This window comes from Populus nigra, chromosome 3 (assembly GCF_951802175.1).
Source record: "Populus nigra chromosome 3, ddPopNigr1.1, whole genome shotgun sequence".
Taxonomy (NCBI): domain Eukaryota; kingdom Viridiplantae; phylum Streptophyta; class Magnoliopsida; order Malpighiales; family Salicaceae; genus Populus; species Populus nigra.
The window spans coordinates 3,057,697-3,085,648 of record NC_084854.1 but is presented as its reverse complement, the minus strand read 5'-3'; the positions used below and the strand labels follow the sequence as shown (position 1 = coordinate 3,085,648).

The following is a 27,952-nucleotide window of genomic DNA, read 5'->3' as shown; positions in this document are numbered from 1 at the left end:
CCTGTGCGAAGACAAGGAAAACATTAAGCAAGGCCAAGACAAAATAAGAGACAGTAGCAACCTAAAATGGCCACAGATAGCAGCAGCAGCAGCAGCAGCATACAACAAAAGAAACCATAAAATATCTTTGAATTCTAAATATGCATCCTTAATAATAATTAAAAAGAGTGAATTTCGAATCCCGATACAATTTTACATAGCCCCACAAAGGATTTTCTAGCAATTAAAATAATTAAAATCAAATATAAGATCCATCATGTGAATATATATGGGTTAAGTTAATCTCTTGTTGTGAAACGTCTAGCTAGTTACATATTTAGCCGAGTCTATTAGACCAAGTCTATGAAATTTCTCTAGTTTCCAATGCGTGTAGCAAGTTATGTACGTGTATGCTTTTTTATTTATTTATTTATAATAATCAAGATTTTATATAAAATTATTGCAAAAAAGACTTAGCTAACTAGAAAAGAATTTATGTCATGTGTATATAGACAGATAAAAAGAAAAGAAAGAAAAACTTGAGATTTCATGTTTTTTTTTTAATTTTTTGATGATGAATTTAATATCATTGATCAAAGCAAAAGGACCGGCCTGGAGCCAATCCCTGCTACAAAGCTTGAAACAAAAATGGATTTATACTAATTCCTAATTGTAAAAAACAGCAAACAGATTAGGGTTGCTGATTTACAAATATCAGAATACTGCAGCTTGTTTTTAACAGTAAAAAGAATGCTATGCAAAATGCTACTTTATAAGAGTTGATTCCCTTGCGGAATGCCATCTAGAGGACTACTCGGCCCGATCATGGAGTTATATTTTAAACTTCAATCTCTACACATTAGATCTTTTAAATAATTATATGATATTATGATCCAATTTATACACACATTAATTAATTTTCAACTGTTTTAATTATGTTTTGTTGACCAAATACGATGCTCTGAAAATTTTCTTGGTTGTTGTCTCAATACCATGAACTACTGCATGCGGGGTTAATTTGCAGCTCATGCCTTCTTGCTGATTCAAGACTGCATTTTTTTTGGAAGTGTTGATATGATGTAGTAACTTTGTTGATGATATTTGGATGCCGTGGAAGGAAACAATGTAAGAAGACATCAAGCAAAAAAAGATAATTGTTTTTGAAGAAAAGTGTTTTTACCACAGGAACTTCTCATTTATATTTTATTGTTATATATAATTTTTTTATATTTCGATCCATCTTTTTGAAAAATTTATAAATTTATAATAGGTTAGAAACTGACCTTTACAAGATAAAAAGACTTGAAATCTTAAGTTAAATAGTAAAAACAATATAAAATCTGAAATTACATTAAAAATTCAAAAATAAAAATAAAAAATACAGAAATAAACTCAAACAACATCTTTTAAATCTAATTTGATGATCTTTTGGATCTAAAATGGTTACAAAGAGCCAACTCTAAGTAAAACTTGACCTATAAAATCTCATAATCAATTTTGAACATCATTCAAAATCGGATATAAAATAATGGATTTTTCTTATTAGAATATTGTTAATCATCTTACATAGAAAAACCTCATTGAGGGCTTAGTTTTGTTCCACAAATTTATAAACGACTCTCTTAGACTTTTTATCCAATTCACTAATAACAGATCTATAGCTGATTATTAAAATCTATCAAATTCTTCCAGCCCACCCATGTATTGTCATCCAATGCAAGGCTTTTTCGCATATGCGTCTCTGCCTAATTGATGTTTTTAATTTTTTTAAAAAAAACTCGAGATATTTGGATTAACTTACATGCATCACAACTAATTTTTAAAATTTTTAAACATTATATGAGTTCAATGAACATGTAAGACACCATGAAAATAACAAATACACACAAAAAGAATCGAATCCAAATATATATATAAAAAAAACAAATTCTTTCTCCCGCTAACCACAAACTCAAATGCTGATTTCTTCATCTTTCACCAGCCAGGTTGGGCTATAGCAGATAGTTAGATTGTATCTTAACTACGTAAATGTATGTTCAAACTGATAAAAAAAAAAAGCTGATTAAGAAGCAGCGGATATCAAATATAATCCACATTGGAAGAAACAAACAAGGAAAAAAAAAATCTAATAATAGGGCATCCGATTAACCGGTGATATTGCGGTATCATAGAGTGGCTTTGTGCGTGTGATTTCTGACAAGCTAATAACGATTTGAGAGGATGGAATCTTCCTTTTAAGTTTTAAGTTTACTTGCTTTTGCCAAACTTCAACCTAGCTAGGAGCTACAAACAGTTGTTTAATTTCTAATTGATTATGAGATAAAGAAACTTTTGCTGACAGCTGATGCTGATGCTGATGCTGATGCTGATGCCTCCTTTTTTACGCTATCCTTCACAAGAAAATAAAATATAACTGCGTTAATAAGAAGAAACAGATATGAGAAGATGTTACAGGATGGTGGTGTCATATATATGTTTCTTGCTCAATATATATTCCTCCATAAATTCAATTTTTATTTTTCATTCTAACAGATGATATGTTAATACTCATATGAAAAACAGATTCATGAACTAATAATTTATGATAACTTGGAAACTTTACCTTCAGAAACCATTTTTTCTACTAACGAGAGTCGTTGCTAAAGTAAACCTTTTTTCTTTATCTTTTTTTTTTTTTCGTTTCTGGAAAAAGTTCAAAAGCAAACTTTATACTGCTGCTTTCAACTTTGATACATATATCTATGTCTTCTGTTTTCTGAATCAAAACACAGATATGAGACGAGCCTGCTACAAGATCAGAAATGAGAGGAAGAAAACAGACTAACCATGTCCATCCATTTTCACTCGATCGATATCTCCCCAACAAGCGTGCGTGTGGGTGGGGGAGAGAGGGAGAGAGAGAGTTGATGGTCGAATAAGTTAATAAAAATGAGCAATATGTACAGTCCAAGGGGTTCCCAAGTGGTTGATTTCTCTGGACACCTCACCATGCAGCCTGATCGATACTCAGCGCCACAAATGCACCATTAACATGCAATTTCTCGCGGCATAGGAACAGATGGATACAAGATGAAGGCGGCGCGTGTGCATGTTTCTTGACTCTCTCTCTCCATAAATAGCACTGTACTCATCATGATCCCATCACGATATGAAATGTGATGCACGTGAGGCACGTGACGATAGGTAAGTGGGTCCTAGCCTAGCTAGGTATTGGTGGAATATTTGGCAGAAAGTATATATAATGTATGATCAGAAGGAAAGGCTGTCGGTGGAGATGAGATGAGATTGCAGTGTTATTATTAGTGGTAGGGAAGGAGTACTGATCAGATGCAGCTGGCAATGCTGTGGTTGCTGCTATTTACATGGTTTTGGGTCCTAATTGGATGGTATTTAGGCATACATACCCATCAAGTTCATGTCCATCCTTATATATATATATATATATATATATATATATATATATATATATATATATATATATATATGCTAGAATTAATTTATTGTTTCTCGGCACCCAACTCCTATATGCATGCATGTATATATGCATGCATGTTAATTTGTTTTTTTATTACAAATCTTATTCTTTTATAATTTTAAGATATGTTCTCTATATATATATATATTTATCTAGTGTATTATGATAAATTTAATAGATTCTTTTTTATACTGACCCTATATATGATTTAAATCTAAAATAATAAAACATATCTTGTTTAACAACTACATCAACGTTTATAAACATATATTATTAATTAATTATAAAAAAACCAAAAAAAAATCATCTATAGTAATTATACGTTATTTATCACCTACATGCAACCTTTAAACTCTCTTACTAAAATTTGGTCTCATTCATAAGAAAAGGCTGCATATATGTAGTATTTATACGAGCATAATTAAAGTTAAAAAAAATAACAAATTCAAGTGAAATTAATGAAGAAAAGCCAATAGACAATGGAATAGAATAAGTTCTTGGAATAAAGGGTTATTGTGGTGGCATAGGCATGCATTAGATGGAGCTCCCTCCAGCAGCAAAAATCGAATTTTCAGGCAAAAAGTGTAGAATATTTTTTAAAAATGTTTTTTTATTTGAAAATACTATAAAATAATTTTTTGAAAATATTTTTAAAGTTTTAATACTACTCATTAGAAGTTAGCACACTCAAGAATTCATCGATTTCTTGGCTAGCTAGTAAATAAAATGCGATTAAACTAGGCTAAGGGATAGATATTAATCATATCACTAATCAGCATTGCATTCATCGAACTTGAGGAAACTTTTTCTGTGCATGTACGTACCACAAAGAGCAAATTCTTAGGACCACATAAAAAAAGGAGAGAGAGAAACATATACATATAAAAAGTATCATCTATTTAAAAAATACTTCATAAATGAAATTAGATTATGTTTGTTTATGTGATTACACCTATGTTTTAATTAAAATATAATTTATAGCTATTTGGTAATGAAAAAAAGTAATTTATTATGCATGAATCCCATATAATTTTTGCATTCGAAACTCTGTTAATGAAAAGTAAAGAAATCTTGTTTTTCATGCAATGCAATTAGCATGAACAGTGTATATTAAATTATTTTTTTTTAACCTCAATTTAAACAATAGTTTTAACCAAACATCTATTTTTTTAAACCAATCTCATCTAAAAATATTTTTTATAAAATAACTTTTTTAAATCATAACCACAACAGTTATCGTAATACCAAATACACTTTTAATTGAAAGTAGATACATTATTTTTACATTCAAGGTGTATAATCTATTGAAAGATAGAGATACACATTAAACAAGAGGTATGGTGATTTTTTTTTCCCTTTTTTTTGTAACGGGGGCTTTTCTCTCAAACTAATTAAACAGCAATTCTCCTACATATATGCAACTAAAAAACAAAAACCTTAAAACAAGACACAAAAAATCAAAGAGAAACAAAGAGGCAGCTTTTTCTTTACGCATATCAAAGCATTAAAAAGTCAACGTCCAATTAGGGTGTGAAAAAATATATATATCCACTAACCACCATTAAAATTAACCAATCTTTATATATTAAGGTTTTGTTTTATTTAATATTGTGATTCAATTTTATTTAAAAAAATTAATTATTTTAGTTTTTAATTAATTATTTTATATTTATGGATCATTTTAATATATTCATATCAAAAATATATTTTAAAAAATTAAAAAATAATATATTTTAAAAAATAATTTCTATTACAATTACATGCTCAAAACAAGAAAAGCAATAACTCTATTAATGATAATGAAGTAATGGCAAGCAATGAATATATTTACGAGAGCTGATCACTTTCAATTGTCATTTGAAATGCTCTATCTAGGACATTAAAAATTAATGAGAAGGAAAATATATATATATATATATATATATATATTCAAGGTTTAATTATTATTATTTTTATTTATTTATCGCTTGAACTTATTCTCCCCATCCCTCTCTATGCATTAACAACTAAACCAAAGCTTGCTGTCATGCAATTAACTTCTTTTTTTAATCTGTTTAGACAATATTAACAAATGTAAATTAATGGAAGTTGATGTTTGTCCTAAGACCGATTATGAGGTTTATTAGGTTTTGACACTAATTTAATTAATTAATCAATTAAATTTTTTTTTATGGGCAATAGAATGCATTGAAACAGGTAACATATAAGAGAAAAAGAATAAACCCGTAGAAATCAAGAATCTGCAAAAGATAAAAAACCTGCAGACTTGTAACCAAAAAACATAAAAATGCTGAAAAGAGCTAAATCAAAACCATGCTATTGTTACTTCAATGCAAAAAAACTCTACTATGGTATTTTTTTTTGAAAAAGATATATTAAAAGGACTAACCAAAAGATAACAAAAAATAAGATACGCGGAAGAAAAGCAGAAAAGAAAACAAAAGAGATCAATCACAAAACTAAAAAGCAAACACAAAAAAAAAAAAAAAGGCTAACAAATACATAACCGAAAAAGAACATCAGGATTAAAGGAGCTGATACATCATGTTTAAAGTCTTGATTTGATGTTAGACCAATCTATAATACCTTCAAGCTCTATAATTAAAATAATGCTAGTAGCCATGAAAAATTTATTTGCAAACTTGAACCAATTCGAAAGACAATGAAGAATTAAAGAGAAACTGTCTTTGAAAATCACAGTTTCATAATTGAAGATTATCTTGTCTCTTATAAGTCATATATTCCAGCTAACACAACAAAAAAATATAGACTAAATCTTACGTTGGAATTTTCCAAACACTAGATTAAGCCACTTATGTAACTCCACTATGGTATTGTCATTAAGGACCGGAGAAGTAGCTAGTAGCTTCTGAAAAAACAAAATTCTTGCCCTTGTTTCCTCCTTGGTTCCATAAACATCCAACTTTATAAGACAACCATCTACACCATCTGTATCATCAACAATGATTTCATAATTGCCGTTGCATCTCACTAAGCATCCATAATGGAAGATCTCCATTGAACCTAACTTTTATGGCATATACATAATTCAAGTGTCTAAAAGCTTGGGTTAAACATGAAGTAACAGATCCAGACAAAATCATGAAATCAAGTGCTCAATTTCAAATCCAACTAAAATAGTAAGTGAAGAAAAAGTTAGAATGACAAAGTTGACAGAGTTTAGGCCAAGGCAGCTGGTGAGCAGCCTGACCAAAACGACTCACAACATGAGGAGATGGTGATGAGGAGTGTCTCGTGGCTTGAGAAGATGGAACATGGAATGGGGCACTCGAAAACATATTCTGCTAGGTGGAGAAGAGAGATCCAGGCCTTCCCATTTCCATCTCCTGACATTGCCATCTCCAGGACACATTGCACCGCAGTAGCCATAAACAATTCCTTGGAAGAAGCAAACTGGAAGAGCAGCCATATCAGTTTCAAATCCAAGCCTGAAACTCGCATGCTCTATTCACCCCTTATTTTGCAAGACTGTCAACCACAGTTTGCCTCTCTTTTAATTAATTAATTTGAAGTGGGTCATTTAATTAATTCAATGGAAGCTCATGATAATTAAATATAAGTTGGTCTTTAATAATGTGTAAGCCTCTGATCCTGATGAGTCGAAGGAAAGCTGTACATGTCACCATCTGAAACCAAAGCTGTCAGAAATAACTGTATAAAGTGGAATCTATACATGCTGAAAGAAATATTTATCTCGAAAGAACATATTCGGGTACATTTATGAATAACGAACAAAAAATAATGATTTAATGGAAGGCACCGGTCCACTCACAGAAGGGCTCGACAAGCTGTTTTCGAGTTGCATGAACTTTTATTCAAATGTTGACTCCATTAATATATCATGTTTCTATATATATAGTTTTAATCTAATGCAAATTTACATGGGTTTTAATCTATTTTTTATTTACTTAAGTTTTAGGACTAGCTTGCTACACAATTCTGAAATTAAATTATTACTTTAGACTGAATTTAGGAGGTAAATAGTGGAGGATAAACAGTTGTTGTAAAGTTTAAGTAATATAAAATTATGTTGAATAAGGCCACCATCTAAAAAATATCCCTTTAAGACAGACTATATGTGTAACCTAATTACGTTAGATCTGTAAATGACTAATCAGAACCATATGTATCAACATACTTTTCTAATAAATTCAATCAAGGGATTGTTGTTGATGGCTCTTCTAAGAGTAAACCTGTACCAGCTGGTATTGATGGAGTTCTACATGACCATATATAATGGTACTGTGATGGGGTTTTTTCTGCCTCGGTGGGAAGTCGGATTGCTCGCGGTAATTAAAGCCCTTAAATCATTTTCTTCACGGAATTACTTGTTGAATCAGATTTTGTGTCTGTTGTTAATTGGATGAACAATCACTCTCTCAGACCATGGAAATTTCATGATCTCTTCATTCATGCTTCTCGGTACTCTTCTCATTTGGGTTCCATATCTTACTGTCATATTTTACACGAGACAAGCCACATGGCTGACACTCTAGCTAAACAAGGGATGGATAGAGTACATGGGTTTCTAGCATGGATTTGATGCTTCTATTCTATGGATATATTCTCTCGGTTGTGTGTGGAATCCTCATTACCTGCATGGAGGCTTTGGTGACAAGGACCTCAATCTTCTTGCTAGTATCTTGTGATTGTTGTTGAAATCATGTTGTTGGTGATTAGATGAACAACTGAAGCTACATGAGAGATCTTGCATTTTGGTAGCATGAAATAGGCTATCGAATTTTGTAATCATATTGCTGAAGCTTTGTGAGATGCAGAACGCTTATTAAATGTTGTCGAATTAAGCTATTCCATCAGAAGAACTCTTAAAAAGCTGCTTGCTGTTGGTATTCTGCAAAGGAAATGGCCGAGGCTGGTGATCTGCGTGTTCTAAGATAATTTTCTGGGCTGGTTGTTTGTCTGGGCTCTTTTTTTCTGCTGCTGTATCTGTTCATTCGGTAACCCTTGGGGTTGCTCGCCATTTATTGGCTAAACTTGTTAATTTCGCTTATATAAAATAAAAAATTCACTCAAGGTGTGCAATAATAACCTTTCTAATAGTTAAATTTATATTAATATATTATAAGCATCAGGAGGGTGAAAAGGTGTGAAAACATAAACTTCGAATTAAAAAGCTAATAATATATATAAGTAGGTCGTTATTCACCCATTAATTAATTATTGTATAATTCTCGTGATCGATCTAGATCCATAAGGATGACTTAACATTTATTTAATATTCTACATGTAATTTAATTTTTAATCTCCCCCCTTCTCTAATCTATTTTTTCTCTTTCTTTTTTCAATCTTTTATTTTTAATTTAATAAAACACAACTTTTGATTTTTCTCTATATAACCAAGTTGTACATAACGCTTCATTCAAAGCCAAATATTTGAATTCAACATTACAAAATGATGTATAAGCCGAGATACGAAAGATTATAAACCTTGCGTACATGGTTTGTAAGAATCAAGATTTTATTTTTTGTTTTCTTAATTTTCTGCTGCCTTAGTTTTTCCTACCACCACTTTTCTATGAAAGAAAATTTGTAAATAAACCCCATCTTGTTAGATAATATGTGTGATTGTGTAAATTTGACTCCCTTTTTTTATATATAATAATGAAGATATTTATTGATAAAACCATAATACCATTAAAACTATGACATACTAAAAATTAAATGTAAAAACATAAAACAAAGTTATATAGAAAATAAGAGCTATTAAAATGCTACAAACAAGAACACATTGCCTATTAGACTATGCTAAAATACATTCACTCCTAGAATATAAAAAAATATTATTACAGGTCTTTAACTAAAGTGCAAGATGATAAAGGATGTGTAAATTTGACTTGTAAGCTTCTATTATGACTTAATATAAAGAAGAGGTTTAATTTATGAAATTGTTTGATATCATTGTCATTTCTACATTTGAAAGTGTATTTGGTATTGTGGTAGCTTTTGTGGTTGTGGTTTTAAAAAAATTATTTTATAAAAAATACTTTTAGTTGAGGTTGGTTTGATATTTATATATATTTGGTTAAAACTGTGGCTGCAATTGAGGTTGAACAAAAAATAATTTAATATATTTGGTTAAGAATGTTTTAAAAATTGAGGTTATAAAATAACTAAAAAAAGATATATATTAATATTGATGGTTTTTAATTTAAATATTATAAATTTAACTACTGCTATTACATCATGAAATAAATAATATTTTATATAAAATATTTTTTTATTATTCTATTAAACTATCTACAATTTCATCATGTATGAAATTTATCCGACAAGGACTACAATTTTCATGGTTTTTGTAGCGTGCACAAAATCAGGTAAAATATCATCAGGAATAAAATTGAGATTACGATCAAATTCCGTAAATGTTATGTCATCATGCAATCTTCTTCTAATTTATGTAGTGTTATTGAATAATTAAACACTAGTTTTTCATATAAAACACGATTAAAAATAAAAAAAAAATGGATTTTTTTTTACTGGGTTGGACCCCGGCCAATGCATTTAGGTTTGGATCGGACCCGGTCCAACCATAAATAGTAGAGAGTGAATTAATTCACTCTGCACTGTTCATTTTTGTGAATTAATTCACTCTCCACAGACGACATAAGAAGAGAAACAACTTGAAGCTGCTTTCGGTTAACCTGAGTTTTAAATGCAAATTATATTAGGCCCTAGAAATAGTAAATTACGTTTTATAATTTACCAAATGGTTTTTTTTCTGTGGCTTGCTTCAAAAGCAGAAGCAACCACATAAACAAACACTCGTGCCTGTTTAGGAGTGTAGTTGCGGTTACTTTTTAAAGTTTTTTTTTTGTGCCGAAATGCATCAAAATGATGTTTTTTTTTATTTTTTTAAAATTATTTTTGAGATCAGCACATCAAAACGATTCAAAACATATAAAAAAATTGAATTTTAATAGAACTCGATTTACACCGCATTCTCAAACGGTGTCTTTGGTGTTGTGTATGAATAGGATTGGATTTCATCAATTTAAGTATGTAAGTTAAGCAATATATAGTTTTGTGGTTTTTTATTTTTCTTATAGATTTTGTCATCTTATTTTATTTTTATTATTTGTAATATGATACTATTGTTTTTTTTTTTGCACTTACCTCTTTTTTGTGGTTTTTTGCCATGACAAACGCCGTAACACTCATCATCGTACAACCAGATTTTTATCGTTGAACCTACTACCTCATATAGTAATCGAGATGCATTATTAAAACAACATCATTAATTGAATAACAACTAAGAAAAGCTTGCAATAGAAAAAGAAATGAAAGAAAAGCTAAAGCTAAACATGCCTTTTAGAAAACAACAAAACACTATTAGAACATCTCTTCAAGTCATTGCTTGTATAAGTAAAATTAGGAGTACTCCCTTTAATCTATCGAGTAAGATGGTAGAAAGTAAGATCATAATTGCAAGATCAATCTATAACTTGCTTCTTAAATAAGAGTTTATTCTGGGCTATTTAGATACTCTAAAAAATTCTAACATACAATATGAAAATACCCTCCGCTAAAACTTTCCACCAATCAATATACTATACCATTCCCATGAGAAAGTGTCAGCTGAATTCAGCATATAACCTTGTTAACCAAGCCGTCTCATGATACAATTCCAAAACCTCCAGGTTTCATAACAATAAAGAAACAAATGAGGAATTGATTCAATTTCAGATACACAAAATGGACAAAGTGCTGTTAGGATAGTAAGATTTACACAGAATGAAGAAAGCAGAGAAGGATTCTGTTAAACAGAGAGGAAGAAGAAATTATGTTTTTGATTCACTATTTTATTAAGTGAATATTGTTTCTTTATTTGACATCAGTTTATATATTGCTACAGTAAGAAGCTTATTCACATTATGTATTTCTTCACTAAACAATACTAACTAATTCTCTTAACTGACAAACAAGACTAACAACTACTAACAATATTCTAACCCTTGCATTCTCTAATCTTTTGATATTTGGCAGGACTAAAGCCTTTGATATCTTTACAAGTGCATCATTGTGGTGAGTAATGTGTTTATATGCAAGGAACCCTCTTGTGCCGAGACTACCTTGAAGCATTAACCAAAGGAAGACATCCATTTTAAGAGGCATCCAATCCTTCCAAAGCAGATTTGAAAAAGAACCAGCCCTTGATTTACAAATCTCATCGATTAGATGAGTGGCTGACTTAATCGTAGAAGCACCATTCTTCTCCAATTCCATAAGCTTGCATATTTCCCAACCAAGACTCTTTTTTTTTAGCACGTCAGCTTTTTGACCATGTTTATGGCCCATTGTACGCTACTTGTGGTTTATGTTTCACTATGTCATGGTCATAGCCCGTATGATTTGACAGATCATGGTTTGTTTCAACACATCATACTAGTTTTGCCATATTCTAGTATGGCCTGACATGCTTTCGATCTTTGATCTATTTTTATTTTTTTATCACGATCAAATTCAGTTTTGCTAGTTTGCAAACTCAGGTTGTCCTACATACGCTATCTTGAGTTTGAGGGGAAATTTTGATAAATGTGACAGTGTAAACTTTACTTTATGGGAATGTGTAGGCTTCAGTTAGACACTTGATACGATGTTTAATTTGTCGGACTTTTTCATATCATTATCTTTTCTAGAGCAAGTGTTGTGTATAAATAAGATTGTGTTTCTAATTTCTCTTATAATTTTTTTTATCCCCTTTTTTTTTAATATTATAATTTGCATTTAAATTTTTATGTGTTTTATTTATAAAATTCTTTATAGCACAATAAAAAAAGTTATATAAATAGAAATTTATTTTCAATTTATGAAAAGAGTTTAACTTGTCAATTTATTAGTGAATAGAACTTATTTTTTCTTGTAGTGGCCGTGGTGTTTCACACGAGATTAATAAAATGAGAATGAATGACTGTAGGAATAATTATAATTTTTAAGGATAAAAAACAAAAGCTTAGAGGGTAAATTTGACCCTCTAATTAAAAGCACCACTTTGGAAGGTCAACTTTGCCAGCTACTGGTATAAAAAATCAAACAAGCTTAAAATTTAATGCCTTTTAGCCCCCGCAACATACTTTTAGCAGTATATGTTTTAGTGATGGGTAGAAACTTTTGAATGTTTTATTTATTAATGTAAATATGTTGTGTGTGTGTGTGTGTGTGTGTGTGTGTGTTGTGTACTATCAATTTAATTATAGAGTAGATGAAAAATCGATGCCCTAGATTCAAGCTTATCAAGAAAGACAACAATGATATTTTTAAAATAAAGAGGAACGCATGAACTTTCGCGTTCTCTTTTTAAAATATGTAAAATAACATTTTTTCAGTGTGGAATATTTTTAATAGCATAGCTAAAGCTCGGTCATGTCGTTGCTGTATTCATTCAAACATGCTCCTGCTTGGGAACTGGAGTTCACCAGACAATCAATCACAACTATATATTGTCTTAGACAAGGCATCGACCTTTCAAAGGATGCTCTGGCTGGTATTAGAACAAAAAATAAATAAAAAAATCATATGAGAACAAATTAAAAAAGGTGCACTACTCAATCCTTCTCAATAATTCTTTGATAGAAACCAAATACCAGTCTATTAGGTTAATCAGAAAGATCTGTCTCCATGATCTGTCTCCGGCTAACCCAAATCTTCCTAACACATTGTCTTTTTCCTTCATGTTCCAAAAGATTACAAGTCTCGTTTTCATTTTCTTACCTTATAAATTACAACACGGCAGTACAGCCAACAATGGCTGAGTTGATGAACACCCCGCAATCTCCAGCTAGAGGTGTTCTATTATTATACTAGCTAATTCCCTGCTCTCTATTTCCATTCCCACTTCCTGATCAAGACTGGAGCCAAAGCCATCACCGAAGTAGAAGGAAGCCCTTTTGAAATGTCAGGCTTTTCTGGAACCTTGCAGGTTAATCACACCAAAACACAACTGAAATGAAAAGGTACATACATAAACAGTTACTTGTGGATCTCAAGGCATTTGTAGGTATTTACACGCCACCCATTATGCTTCCGCAACTCAGTTGCAGAGATTAGAACTCAACAAGACCTTGAGTGAATGGAATCATGGTTCCAAAATCAATATCAATTTCAGCAGTTGCTATCTGATCTTCATAAAGCTTTTGACTTATTCTGATTTTGTAAAAGCTGGCAAGAGAAAGCAAGACTTCACCTGCTGAAATTAAACAAGAAACTCAGGAAAAAAGCCATGCAACGACTTCTGAAAGAAGCCATCTACTTGTCCATTCAGTTAAGAAGTGAAAATTAATCAAACAGAAATTGGTATAGGTTTCAAAAAGCTACCGGCATTGAAATTTAGGACAATCGTGACATTGGAGGTCGTCCACGGCCTTTCACAGCAGGAAGCTTCCTCTGTCGTTTGGGCCCATCCAATTTAAGTGAGCGAGATCCGTTTACAAAAGGAACTTCCTTTTCAAATTTTAGGTCTTCACCTGCAATCATATACATATTTCCAGCTTCCGGAACGGTAAAATCAGCAGGGTTTCTGTTCACGCTGCAAACTTCAGTCTCAGAACTGTTGCTTTTATGGGCGTGAACAGTTCTATTGCTAGCAGGGGACTCCAACTTGTGTTTGTTTGGCTTTTCCAATGCACGGAATGGCAAAGGAAACATTGAAGAATCTGAAGCACCAAAAAACATTGTCTGCATGTTATGAGCGGGAATGGATCCACAGTTGGTGCCAAAACCACCATATGCTGATTTTTGTGATCTATTTACTTTATTCTGTGTGCGTGAATCAGAGCCCTTTCTCTTATCTTTATCTTGAACAACTTGAATGGGAAAATCAGTAGCCTTCCTAATACCTTTATCATGTAGAATTGACGAAGAAGATGCACCAGCTGTTGTTTGGATGACAGGAATATGATCACGGAAATTCTCTGCAAGTTGATTTTTACCATGATGATTAGGAGGTGGGTGCTTCACAGTATTAACAGCTTTAAATGCCCCGGTGTCCAGCCTAGAAAACTCCTTAGGTTCAGGATTGTGTGTGATGGAAGGTCTCTTGAGGAACTTTGAGTTTACATCCATATTGATGGGTGCACTGGACTGTACTCCTGCATCCATGAGGCTGAGCAAGTGCATAGCTGGTATGGTTTCATTAGAATACAGGTCTAATGACCCTATTGGCTTCTGATTAAGCTCAATCCCATTATGTTTTCCAGCAAAGGGGTATTCTGAACGTGCCCTGATGAGAGTTTCTGAACCAAAATTCCTGTTTTGCTTTCCCAGGTTGGCAGCATTCTTATTCAAAAACTTCAGCTCACGATCCCCATTCATATTTTCCTTGAGGATACTTCCAGAAGAATGAGGAAACACATTTACATTGGTAGATTGAGTTACACACTTTGGAGGAATGCTATAAACAAAAGGCATGTGATTCGACATCATTGATGACCAAAGGTGATTTGCTTCCTTACTTTGCTGTGGAATGCTCTGGCATGTGTTACATGGTCCTGGGGTGTGGAAATTGGCATAACAAGATCTATTCCCCACCACATCCCCTATCTGTTTGCAATTTTGAGAAATGTTTTGGACGTTAGAAATGCAAGCAGAAGGTTGAACTCTGCTGGGTGGCTTCTCTTGATGTTGAAGAAATGGTCCAAACCCCACAGGGGAACCAGTTTTTTCCAGTCGCCTCATATTGAATGAGTTTCGATCAGCTTGAGAGAAGAAATCAACTGCCTTCTGTTTGGTTGATTCTTCCATTTCACCAATCTTTATTATGCCATTTCTTCTGGCTGGAGGGTTCTGTTTTTGAGTAGTTTCCTGATGAAATAAGCTTAACCCTCCAAGCCCATATACTTGACTGAAATTCATCATCTGACTCCTCCTTGAGCTACTAGTTGTTTCTAACTGGCGTTTCTCATATTCACCATCAGGAAGACACCTCTCATACTGATTCTTTGCCATGAGTTCAACAATTTCCATTGGAATGTCATCTAAAGCTCCCTGTTCAGACAACTTATCAGCTCTTTGGTTGATATCTTTCCTTGGAAATGCTGAATGTTCCTGCATTCCAATGGTTTTCTCGTTGCTTTTGGTATTACAAAAGTCCTGGAACAAAGAGAAACATAATTGAGTATCCAGACAAGCCATACTATGAAGCATGTGAGCCTGCAGCCTATCCAAACATGTACAAAAAATATGGCCACTATATAAGCTAAACTACCCAGTTCCCATAAATATGAAACACCCATAATCACATAAGTCATTTTAAAAAACCAGAAATGAGAATGCTATGACAAAACATTCAGGTAATAAAAGATTGGAAAGTATGAGTGTTTATTTTAAAGGTTGGAAAGTTTCAATTTCAAATCAATTAACTGCAAAATATGATTAGCCAGCCATGATCCCTTAGAAGTCAGGTTTTGGAAGGGACTTTGGTTCCTGGCAGAATTTTGAACCAGTCCCTATCCTTCAACCATTAGTACAATGTGGCAGCTCTCCAGCCTCAAACCTGCAACCTAGTAATTGCGTGACTTTTCCCATTGCATTAAGCAAGTTCCCAAATCGATCAGTTATCTAAAAACCTCTCCTTCTATGCTGTGATATTCCAACAATACCAGCGTGAACAGAGGTCATACCTTTTTCTGCATGAGAGAACAACCCCCAATTTCAACCTGAAAGTTGTATTTCTGCTTCTCACTAAGGAAGGGAATTTTAAAAGATGGTCTCTTGGTACTGGGATCGCTACGTATTCCTTTCTCAAAAGGTGCATCTTGGGCAATTTTAGAATTGAAATTGAAATTTCCCACATGCTCAATTTCTGCAGCTTTCCTCATTGCCTGATTTTTGGAACTTCCCTCTTGCCAAGTAAATAAAGAACTTTGCCTATTTTCTACCAGTGGAATATGTTTCCCATCATAGCTTTGTGCTGTCTTGTAGCTGTTAAGAGAAAGATCCAGCCCCTTTTCAAGATATGTGTCCTCTGCTGAATGAAACGGAACAGGTACAAGTCCAGTATGTATTGTCCCCACATCTTTCCTAATCACTGGACCTTCTCTGAGAATGCCATGATTCCAAGGAGACGGGGAAACCTGATAATCCTCAAAAAGAGGCATCTTTCCTTTCTTCTTGTGATCATTAACATTTTTCTCCATTTGTGAAGAATGCAAAGGGAAAAAGTCCATCTCTCTGCCTGTAAATGCATTGTGTGCTGATTTGGTCAAAACATCATCAACAGCAGTGGCCTTTTCTGGTGAAATTTTCTCCCCAATTTCAATTGGCGCCTTTTCTGGTGACAGCTCTGAGAACAAACATTCATCAAAACTCAGTGCCTTTTTGTTTTTCTTCTTGCTTACAACAAGACTTCTGTCAACTTTGTTTTTGGCCCACTGACTCTTCATGCCAGTTTGTAAACCCATTCTTCCGAATGCATCTTCTTCTGATTCAGAACCCCCACTGAGTTCAGCTGTTTCCCCATCTCTCTTTGAGTTCCTAACTTCTTTACACACTTTACTGGTAGATCTCATCTCTGGAGATCTTGAATCTTCATCCTGAGGCAACTTTCTTTTCCTATTCTGACCCAAGCCCCTTCTAGCTTTGCCTTGGATAGCCATCTCCCCTTGGAGAACAAGAACCTTGTCAACTCGAGCAGATGCATCAGGAAAGGCATGGGGCAGAGAATACTGAGTTTGGTTATCAGTGTCTCCATCCCCATTTTCACACAACAATTCGGTCAACAAGCGCACCTTTCGAGTTTTCCTACGATGTAAACCACTTGAATTTTCATGGTGAACATCCTGAGAATTATTACCAACCATGATATCAGTGCTTTCAGATGAAGGATCATCATACTCATCTAATTCCAGGGAAGGGCGGCTCACAGGATCCTTGTCAGCAGTGAGTGCCCCATCATCAATGTTACCTGCTTCTCCAGATGCCCCACGAGTTATTATCTCTTTGTATTGATCATCTATCGAAGTTTCTTTTCCTGCTTCACAAATTTCAGTAGCATTATTTACCATGCAATTAAGATTTTTAGCAAACTCAGCAGCAACAACTTCATGATGACCACAGCCTGGCTCACATAGGTTGATACATTTTGACTGGAAAGCTGCTGTTTGCAGAAATCAGAAGCACTATTATTAGAGAGAAGGAACAAGCAATGCAATGTTTTGATTTGGGTACTGGGAAGTTAAGCTGTTTTCTTGCTTCTATTGTATGTCAAAGTACTTAGCACTTTTACCTATTTTATCTGTAAGATCTGTCTTCTGAATTGGGCTTGAAACAACTTCAGTTGCTACACATGCCAGTCTATGATTTTCCTGCTTCAAATTATCTTCTGAACACACACTTTTCCCTTGAGAAAAGAGCAAAACAGGAAAAAAATATTCTGATTTCATACAGTAAATTTATATGATACTGCAACAAAGCTTGGATTTCAGCATATATGTAAATACCTATGTTGGAAACATTTTCATCTTTAGTCTTCATTTCATTCTTATCAATAGACTGAGAATGATGACATTTACTGGTACTGGTCAAACTGGCAAAAGCATCAGCCTGTCTTCCCTCGGGAATTTCTTGATTTGCAGCTCCCTGAACATCAGATGGAAGCATTGCATCATCACCAAGGATTGGTGCATGGGAACTAACTTTAGTGGATTTGAATCCAGTACTGCATGATTTTAGAGCAGTACTTCCGTAACAGTTCGCAGTGGCATCAACTTCCCACACACAGTTCTGACAACGCCAAAATCGGAATTTTGGAACATGTAAAGGAGGAAGAAGGCATGCTTGCTCCTCATAGTTATTACTGTCACCATCTGACACAAACGGCCAACAGATCTTCCAGTCTCGTTTACGAATTTCAGATACATATCCACTGCATTCAGAATATAAGAATTTTTTTGTTCATTTTCAGTAACTCAGAATTTGCAGCAACAAGAGATAAGCACATGGAAAATTACTATGTGCAGAAAAATTCCTAATATCTTATGCTGAGCTATATATTTCCTCCATTTTTCAATTGTATGCTTTCAGAAATCAATACTTGAGACTAGCAAGTAACAATTTCTCTTCCAAGTTCGTTGACAGTTCCCAATGGATTGTTCCAGATTTGTTTTGAATACCATTGGTGCTAGCTAAATATTATGGCCAACTAAAAGGTATCCAACAAATTCCTCATTTGCATCTCATCAATAGTACTAAAGGCTATTGTTTAGTTCTCATCAGTAGTATATTCAATGATGAACAAATAACAAATATAAAAGTTAAAGCCCGAGACAGTATATAATATGAAAAACAAAACGAAAACATTAAAAAAAAAAGTGTAAAGAAGCTAAATATGCATGGTGTTAACAACTCAAAAATCAGACAAGCATTCCCATGGACCACATGCTGAAAAATGCTAGTGTTTAACCAAAACATGTAACATGAGAAACTAAATTTTAATCCTACCAAATGATTGGGATCAAGGCTTACCGCATAGAAAAATGTGAGCATTTTTCTGCCTCAACTTTCTCATCAGCATTGTCCAGGTCAATTGTTATGGAATCGATCCTAATGGATGATTCCACCTTGGAGACAAGTTTTGAATGGCTACCAGGATGATTCTTCTCCACTAACATAGTCCTTTCCATGGTACAAGGAAGCTGATAGCACAACTGCCAAACGACAAATTTCCTATGCATACACAATACAAATCTTAAGTCATAATGTATATTATCATATGCTAATGATTAATACACTAGATTATTATATAAAAAAAAAACACCATATGCTAAACTTACAAAATTATTCAGTTTAAAACAACATGGATGACAGGCAAACCAAAACAAGCCATTACAGTTCCAAAGTAGATCAGAAGATCTTAAGAGATGGTCCAAACATACACCTTAGGGTTTGTTCATAATTATTAGCAAATGTAAACTAAAAACAAAGCTTCCTTCTAGCTTTCGTTCTAATCAAGTAACACATCAAAATTCTATAATTTAAAGTGATTAAGCACATAAAATAACAACCACTTGCAAATACAAGTAAATGACATCACAAAGCAAAACTTAGAGAAACCCTAGATTTCATCACAACAAACATAAATCTTCACTTACCATATCAGTGCTTCACATAGAATATAATCAAACATGTAATGAAATCCCTTCATTTTAATTACAAACTAATTCAAGAAATAACCCCAGTAAGACAAATCATAGATTAGGGTTACATAAAACTAGCAGTGCTAACTCAAGAGAAGAAGTCATTAATCTCTCAATTAAAACAAGAAAAAACTATAAACCCAATTCAAAACATCCTCTAAAAGCTCCAAGTTAACTATTACAATCATGGACCTCAATTATAAAATGAAAACTTTAGGGTTTCATTTCCACACAAATTGACCATGAGTAAACAGTCAACACAAATTCAATAGACACGAAACACACACAAAAATCCCCATGAAATATCACAAAAATCAATCAATTCACACCCCAGAAAGAGCCGAAATGATAAAACGCATGGAAATGAACAAACTTAACGTGCTTCAAGCAGTAAAATGACCTAAATAACACTAACAAACAAGCTAAACCACAGCTAGAACCCACACGAATCAACAAAACATCAACAATCAAAAACACCCAGAAATATAAAAAAGAGTAATTCGAGTAAAAGTCAAACCTTTTCTCACTAGAAAATCACAAGCTACGATCTTGAACGAACTTGACTTCAATTCTTCACGGCCAGTTCAAAGAAAGGTATCATCATAGAGAGCATTTGGTCATCAAGAAGAAGATATAAATCACAAGCTGAGATTCAGAGGTGACTGTGTAGAATTAGAGCGCGAAGTTTCTAAAAACCTAGCTTTTTAGAGAGGTTTTCGATTCTTCAGCTAGAGAGAGAAGAAGAGAGAGAGAGAGAGAGAGTGAGAGTGAGTTTTTAACTTTTGTCTTGGGAACCAGGTTTTATTTTGAATTAAAAAAGCATGCCCATGACCATGTCATGTTATAACCATGCACATGATACAATCCCTGGCATATATGTATAGAGAGAGAAAGAGAGTAAAGGTTGAGAGAAGCCGTGGAAAGTGAGGCTTAGCCAATAGAAAACACCCACGTGTCAAGAATGTGCGGTTCTTATCACCATCCATTAGCTCTCTTGGTGAGGCTTGTACGAGGGCAAAAGAAAAAAGAAAACCCTAGATGGCAATAGTAAAAGTTTTACTATTTCCCCACACGTTATCTCCACGCTCTGCTAAAGATGGGATTAAGTAAAATAGTGCTTGTCTTGTCATGGCAGATGCCTTTCGCATATAAATAGTTTTTGATTGGAGTGTGTAGGGGACTGCCCTCGTTAGAGAGTGGTGTTAGGTTTAAACCATAAAAACCCTAAGCTTTTTTTTTTTTTTTTTCATGGGCATGTAACCCTAAAGGACATTTGTGTTCTAGTACAATAATAAATATCTAACCCTAAACATTGGCCTAGCAATCGAGGGTGGGTATGGCACTCATTTTTGCTCCCATATTAGCCCAACCATCTCTGTTTATGAGTTACCTACCTTTGTTATAATGCTATGAGGTTTTAATGGGGTGGATCGACCCATCATTTACCAAATATTGTACTATACTATTGCCTCTATTGTCATGAATGATCGATTATAATTAAAATCTCTAGCACCAAACACTTCTTGTCATTACGGAGATAAACGCAACAGCACGTGGATATCATTTTTTGTTGACTTTGATGGGTTTAATTGTACCTAAAAGGTGATAAAAAGGAATGGGGAAAGGGTTGTGAATTTTATTTTTTTTCCCTCGAAGATGAAATATTTTCTAACAAGTCACATCAAGATCTATTTTTTTTTATTGATTTGTACATATTTTTTTTATATAATCATCGAGAATATATTAAAAAAGGCTATAAAACAAATAGCCAAAAAAAAATACAAGAGATATAAAAAAAAAATGATCTGCTACAACAAACAATAAGAAGACTACCTAAAATTTTTTATTACACCATAATTTAATGCCATCAGAGATTTGTACACTTTTTAAAAAGGTGTAGAGAGGAATGTACATACATAGCTACAACATAAGGCATGTTATATGTGTATGAATCTATGTATTTTGTACAAGCATGTGTGTATTTTACGTCATTATGTCTTTTGTGCCTTGCTTTAACATCATTCTACATTCCATGTTTGTTTATCATGTTGCCACCCACAATATTTCAAATTTGTGTTGTATAACATCACGTGTTTTTTTTAGTAATCGAGAGAAAATATTAATAAGATTTAATCCATACCCATTTAAAAATAGCAAACTAATTAAAAAAAACTTATGGTAAAAAAACAAAGAAACAATAAAAAAATATATATTAATTTTGAGCATTAAATCACCTCATCACACAATCTGAACGTCTAATTAAATCAATATCTAGATAAGTAAAATTTTGAAATGAATAAAATTACATGTTAATTACATGGCTAGCTGTCTAGAAGCTTTCAATGCTAGCAAAGCGTTGATCGGTGATTAAAATACTATTTAAAATTGAAATTCGATAATTCCCAAAGACAATGATGCAATAATCTAATGGAAATTAAAATAGCATTTAAATGTAGATTATGTATGTTGGAATGCCCGAATTTAAATACCCTTACTCATGAACTATAAAAAAATAAAAATTTTAATGAGATAAATTTCACCATTCATTATTGTTAATTGCAATCATATATGCCTCCCCTAGTTTTGCCTTAATATATCTGATACACGCGCACACACCATATGATAAGTTTGAATTCATGATAGCCTTTTAAAGCTTGTCTCCTAGTTTATGATTTCAACATCCATAATAAACCATGGCACGCAGTAGTTTTATGTCTTTATGAATGGAAGAATTCATATATTAAAAATCTCACCATGCATGCTGCGAATTAAACTTGCACGATCAAAGAGTGATGATAAGCTGAAAAACTAACAAAATCAGTCACTAATTAACAGTAATAACTAGCTATCGTGTTCTTGATAAATTAATTAATATCATTGTGATGATCAGCTGTATATATGATTAACTTGTCGAGAAAGAACACGCATGGCTGGTATTCGTAGGTAACGGTCACTAACTTCGAGCAGTACATGTACTTATCAATACATGCATGTCTTAATTGCTTTACTAGCTTCGTGTCATGACAGCAGTGCATGTATTGCCAGCTACAATTAATAATTTTCAGACACCGGAACAGCTTGCCTTTTTCCCTTCCTGATCGTCACTTTCTAGGGAAAAAGGCCACAAGCTTCTCATCGCTTGGGAAGTGGCACCTTCAAGGTCACAAGAAAAGCCTTTGTAATTTCAGTACCTAAGCAAAAGACATATCATGGCTATCCAATTCTTCGCGGCTAATATTCTTTCATACAATAGAATAATTGTAGAGGGAGAGGGGGTAAATGAGTGGAGGTAAAGTGTATACTATATGTATATTTGTGCTATATATATATATAGCTTGTCTATATTTCCCATGAGTCGTACTGCAGAACTGCATCCAGGTCAGTGCACCCATTGAGAAGCGTGTTGAATTTGTTGAAATTTGACACAAATCTTAAGAAACTGGAGGGTCTTTTGGGTGAAAGGGATACCTCACCCTTCTTATGAAAGGGCCCTCTACATATCATCTGTCATCATGTATATATAGGACCCAGCAGATACTTCCAATTATAAAAAAAAAACGTTATGATGGCTAGTGCTTCCATGACATAAGGTATTTGTCTCCTCCTTAATTTCCTCAAATAATATTGTTCATACCTCTTCTTTTCCACTATGATCAATTAAATTTAATTTCACAGATATGGATGACCTAGTTAATTAAACAATGGCAAAAGCTAACAAGCACTTTAAGTCACCTCCATTAAGTATTATCTAAATACATTTATTGTGCTTAATTTATTATTAGATTATGATAAAAAAAATGAAATAAATTATTTGATTAAAAAAATAATTTCTTATATATTATGGATACATTTCTGGACCCGATTCAGTACGAGTGAATGATCACTTTTAAAAATTAAACAATAAAAAAAGTTCGTCAACTTGAGATTGCATTTTTACATATTAATTGAGAAATGAAAATATTTATTATAAATATCAAATATATGTTATTTAATATGGTAATGATGTTGAGCACAAACAATAAGTTCTACAACTAAAAAGAAAAGTGAATAATAATTTTAAACATTAAACAACTTTTAACAAGTGTCCTGAGAGCACACTAACCCTTGAAACAACAATAATAGACAAACCGAGAAGGAAAAAATGAATTCAAATGTGACTAATTAAGATTTCATCCAAGTACGATGCATTCAAGGAGATTAAGTATTAATTACTCAAGACCTAGTACATACATATTATAGATCTGTAATTAATAAGTTTAGAATTATATACAGAGATGAGTATTATTGGTCCATGAATCAACTTTGTGGGTGGGTGGGTGTTGGAGGAGGGGATGCTGGATAGCTTTAGCCACAAGATATAAAGTTGGAAACGATACCCATAGAGCATGGGTCCAGAATAGACTCCTAACCATGAATTCTAGAATACCTTTATTAACTTTTCTTCTTCCTTCTTCTTCTTCATTAAAAAAAAAAACAGAACATTTGTTTGTTGATTCAATGGTAATGATATATTTTTTTTATGAGTTTAAATATCAATAGAGATTAATGACGTACTTTTTATTTTATCGGAGTTTATACAAAGAATTTAATGAATTTTTCTAAGTGTAGATTCTAAAATTTGAACCTAATTAAAATAAATGAAGAATAAAGAAAACAAACCTCTTAAATTATCAGACCAGTCTCATAAAAATAAAAGAAAATAAATGTAAGTGTCAATATAGCTGTAAATCACTCACGATTAACTATTATTTTAGTTCTATGATGACAATTCACTCTGAAAATTAGGTTTTAAGCTAAATTCGAGTTTGATTTATTTAAAATGAGGAGCCCAATGAAGCACATCCCCAAAGTTATAGTTATTAGACACTTTCATTGGATTTTACACCTTGATATTTCCCTTATGGTCGTCTAACTATGCCTATGAACTAGCATTTTTGTTCCTTTACCTTGTTGTTTTTGCATTTGAGGTAATCAATAATTATTATTTCTTATGAATGGATGAATTAAGCTACATAGAGATATTTGAAGTATGAAATACAAGATATTCTATATAATAACATATATATTTAAAAAAAAACAAGGGAGGAAAAGTCTTATTAACGATGATGAATAATATAGTGTGTGTTCCGTATTTTTTATTCATAAAATGCTAGAGATTTATATAAAAAAATTAATTCAATCATTAAGACTAAAACAAGAGAAGAAAAATAATAAAAGATAAACTATAAAATTTACAAACTAAACATGAACAAGATAAACTTAACCCACTAAAAACATATAAATCAAGCAAAGTATAAAGCTTTTATAATTGGGGATTGAAAAGATAGATTTCAAAAACGTTACGAATTATAATTATTTTTTAACTAATATTTTAAGAGTGTATTTTTAATGAAACTGTGCAAAATTATAATATGTATTCATTAACGAAATATTTTTAAATTTATAATTGAGATAAAACACATACCATACTATACCACGTCATAAAAAAAATAAAGGTTTTTTTTGGAAAAAAACATAATGTTATGAAAAAAAAACAGCTAAACATAATCATAAATAAAAATGAAAGCTTAACAGTAAGAAAACGTGACCGGCTCGTATTATATATATATATATATGTACGTAACCACGTACACCTCTGAGACACGCGAGGGCAGTATTAGTGTATTGCATACGTGAACGATGGTAGCTTTGGAACACGTACGGGCCTGTAATTTCTGATCAATAATTTTAAACGCCATTAAGACTATAGTACTCAAGAAAGAGCTCTCAGTGCTCGGCTGTTCTTGCTGGAAGTGAGTGTCTTCTTGTTAGCTCGCAGTGTGGCTCTTGTTTGTCTCGTGGATTGTCTATTTTTGGTTTTTTCTCGGGAATCTGTTCCCGGTTTTCTTTTGGTTTGGGTCCCTGTTGTTCTTTATCTGTATATTTTTAATTTTTTGATACTCAAGAAAACTTGTTTAATTATTTCTTTACTATTTTTTATTGGGTTGCTATTTGGTTGTATATTCAAGATTCAAACTTCAATTATACAAGAAATGATCTCTTAAGATCTTCTAATAACATTAAATTATGGTGTAATAAGAAATCTTAGGTAATCTTCTTGCTGTTTGCTGTAGTAGATCAGTTTTTTTTTTATTTATATCGCTTGTATTTTACTTTACTTATTCGCTTTATGACCTTTTTAATATATTCTTGATGATTATAAAAAAAAAAAAAAGACTATAGTACTGATTGGGATGCCGTCTGTTAACAGGTTCTTCATGCTTGGCTCTCTAGCTGAAAATAATTGAAGGAAATTATTTTGCTCATCAAAAGCTCAGATGGGATCCTCTTTTTGATCAAATCAGCAAGGCGTTTCAGTGTTGTTCATTAAATAATTGCTGGTATATATATGTATAGCTCTTTCTATTTTTTTAATTTCTTCTTCTTTAATACCTTCCTTTTCTTTTTGCATTAAGCCACTGCATGTATTCTTCTTTTTCTTGCTATTTTGGCCATTGTTTTCATGGCAGTACTGGCATATATGAATATAATCTTCTTCTCTATTATAAACTATATTCAATATTATAGTTAAAATCATGCACATCGTTGTTTAAATTTTATTTTCAGCGTTTAAATTTTGAAATTGATGTTTGTGAAAATATACATATTTATTAAAATATTTTAGATATTTAGCAGATTTGATTTAAATCGAATATCTAAGAAATGTTTTTATATATATATCTATAATAAATGTTGTCTTAATTAGATAATCTTTATTCTATACTTAGAGTTTTTGTTAAGTGAAGATAATTTTCATTCTATAATTAAATTATAATTAACAAATATAAATTCCTTAATTATTAATTAAGTAAACTTATATATGATTTGAGTTGTTATTACTAAATATACTTAAGGAAAAATCAATAAATGAAAAGAAAATTATAGTAATAATCATCAATAGTTGTTTTCGTAATAGCCAAAACTGACACCTACTTACAGTAGACGTAAATCCAGACAGCAAGTCATGGGTGGAACCGTGGAAGAGTATTGGTAGCTTTATTGTACGCGTACCGTCAATACATACGAAATCCCATCATCTTTTCTCTTTGTTTTTTGATGGGCCCTTCTTACATATATTTCTTCCCACTTAATAAATACTGTAAGCTTATAATTATCAAATAATAATAATAATAATAATAATACTGTGAGCTTATAATTAATTCAAACCCATAAGAGCCTTATCTCTCTCTCTCTCTCTGTGTGCAAAAAAGAAAAGAAAAGTGGATAAGAAAAGAACAAAGTAGAGAGGATAAGAAAAGAAAGTAACTACCACAACTAATTAACCTTAGATAAGTGGTAATCTCAATTAATTACATGTATATTTTGTCTGGTCGGAGGTATGATATGATGGGGACATCTGGGTATTAACCCTTGGGCTGCTTTAATATGAAGTGATAATTCATGGTAATCACTTTCTAAACCCTATACACCCTAGCTCTAACCTTTTCAAGAAAATTTGTTGAGTGGTCTTTGATTAAAACAGAAACTACGTTAATCATCCTCAACAAAAAAAAAAAATTACGTTGACTCTAAAAAAATTAAGTGAGAAAAAAAGAGTTAGTATCCTCATATGTAAAGGGATAATAAAAGTAAAAACAAATATGCTATTTTTGGATGTGTTTTGCTTAGAAAGAAACCTTTAAATTAATGTTTTTTAGTGTTTTTTATGATTTTGTTAATGTTAAAAAACATATATATATATATATATATATATATATATGAACATAATAACTAAAAAGAAAAGGAAACTAAAAGGACAGAAAGATAAATCAATGAAGAAGTACTTGCATCCGCGACTGAGCATCACATGAACACATAACCCCACCATATTCACGATCAGTAAGCAGAGTGCACAGATCGGCAGTGAGAATTGCATTGTAAAAGAAAAGTTTATATGCTGCATGCAAAAGCATTTGATCTGTGATTTCTACTGTTCCAGCACTTTTTATAAGGGACATATCCACCCTGGACACCGCAAAAAATCAGGACACTGATCTGTGTCTGTGAATCTGCAACATCTCAATAATTATGGTTACATATGCATGTATAGTCATTCTTGAGATTGAAGATCTAGGTTGAATTTAACTACTATGGCATTGCTAGATAACTAATTCCTTATACAATATTTCTTTAATTTTATTTTATGAATAAACAAAAGGTGGTGCCAGAAAAATGACAAATATCAGTGAAAAAAATTTATATATTCTATTTTATCTATTGATTTTTATTTTAAAATATTAGGGTTATAGGGTTGGAACTTATGCTCATTTGATAGAAAAATATTTATATT

The 27,952-nt window shown here is 32.3% G+C and overlaps 1 protein-coding gene and 1 long non-coding RNA gene across 6 annotated transcripts; both read right to left on the bottom strand.

Moving 5' to 3' along the window:
- Positions 1–2,041: 2,041 nt before the first annotated feature.
- LOC133688017 (uncharacterized) lies at positions 2,042–3,346 on the bottom strand. The gene is made up of 2 exons (XR_009841074.1): positions 2,805–3,346; positions 2,042–2,369 (listed from the first exon to the last, which is right to left on the bottom strand). It is a non-coding gene; the product is annotated as an uncharacterized LOC133688017 (long non-coding RNA).
- A 9,674-nt stretch (positions 3,347–13,020) lies between these two features.
- Positions 13,021–20,395, bottom strand: LOC133690342 (protein EMBRYONIC FLOWER 1-like). Of its 5 annotated transcripts, XM_062110601.1 has the most exons (8): positions 20,141–20,395; positions 18,953–19,153; positions 17,929–18,353; positions 17,715–17,828; positions 16,111–17,585; positions 14,329–15,580; positions 13,808–14,145; positions 13,021–13,679 (listed from the first exon to the last, which is right to left on the bottom strand). In XM_062110601.1, the coding sequence occupies exons 2-7, from the start codon at positions 19,108–19,110 to the stop codon at positions 13,820–13,822; spliced, it is 3,750 nt and encodes a 1,249-aa protein (XP_061966585.1). In that variant the 5' UTR covers positions 19,111–19,153; positions 20,141–20,395; the 3' UTR covers positions 13,021–13,679; positions 13,808–13,819. The 5 variants fall into 5 exon arrangements, with proteins under 5 accessions (XP_061966585.1, XP_061966581.1, XP_061966583.1 ...); XM_062110597.1 differs by having other exon boundaries at positions 13,808–15,580; XM_062110599.1 differs by having other exon boundaries at positions 13,021–13,676; positions 13,808–15,580.
- Between the last annotated feature and the right edge of the window lie 7,557 nt (positions 20,396–27,952).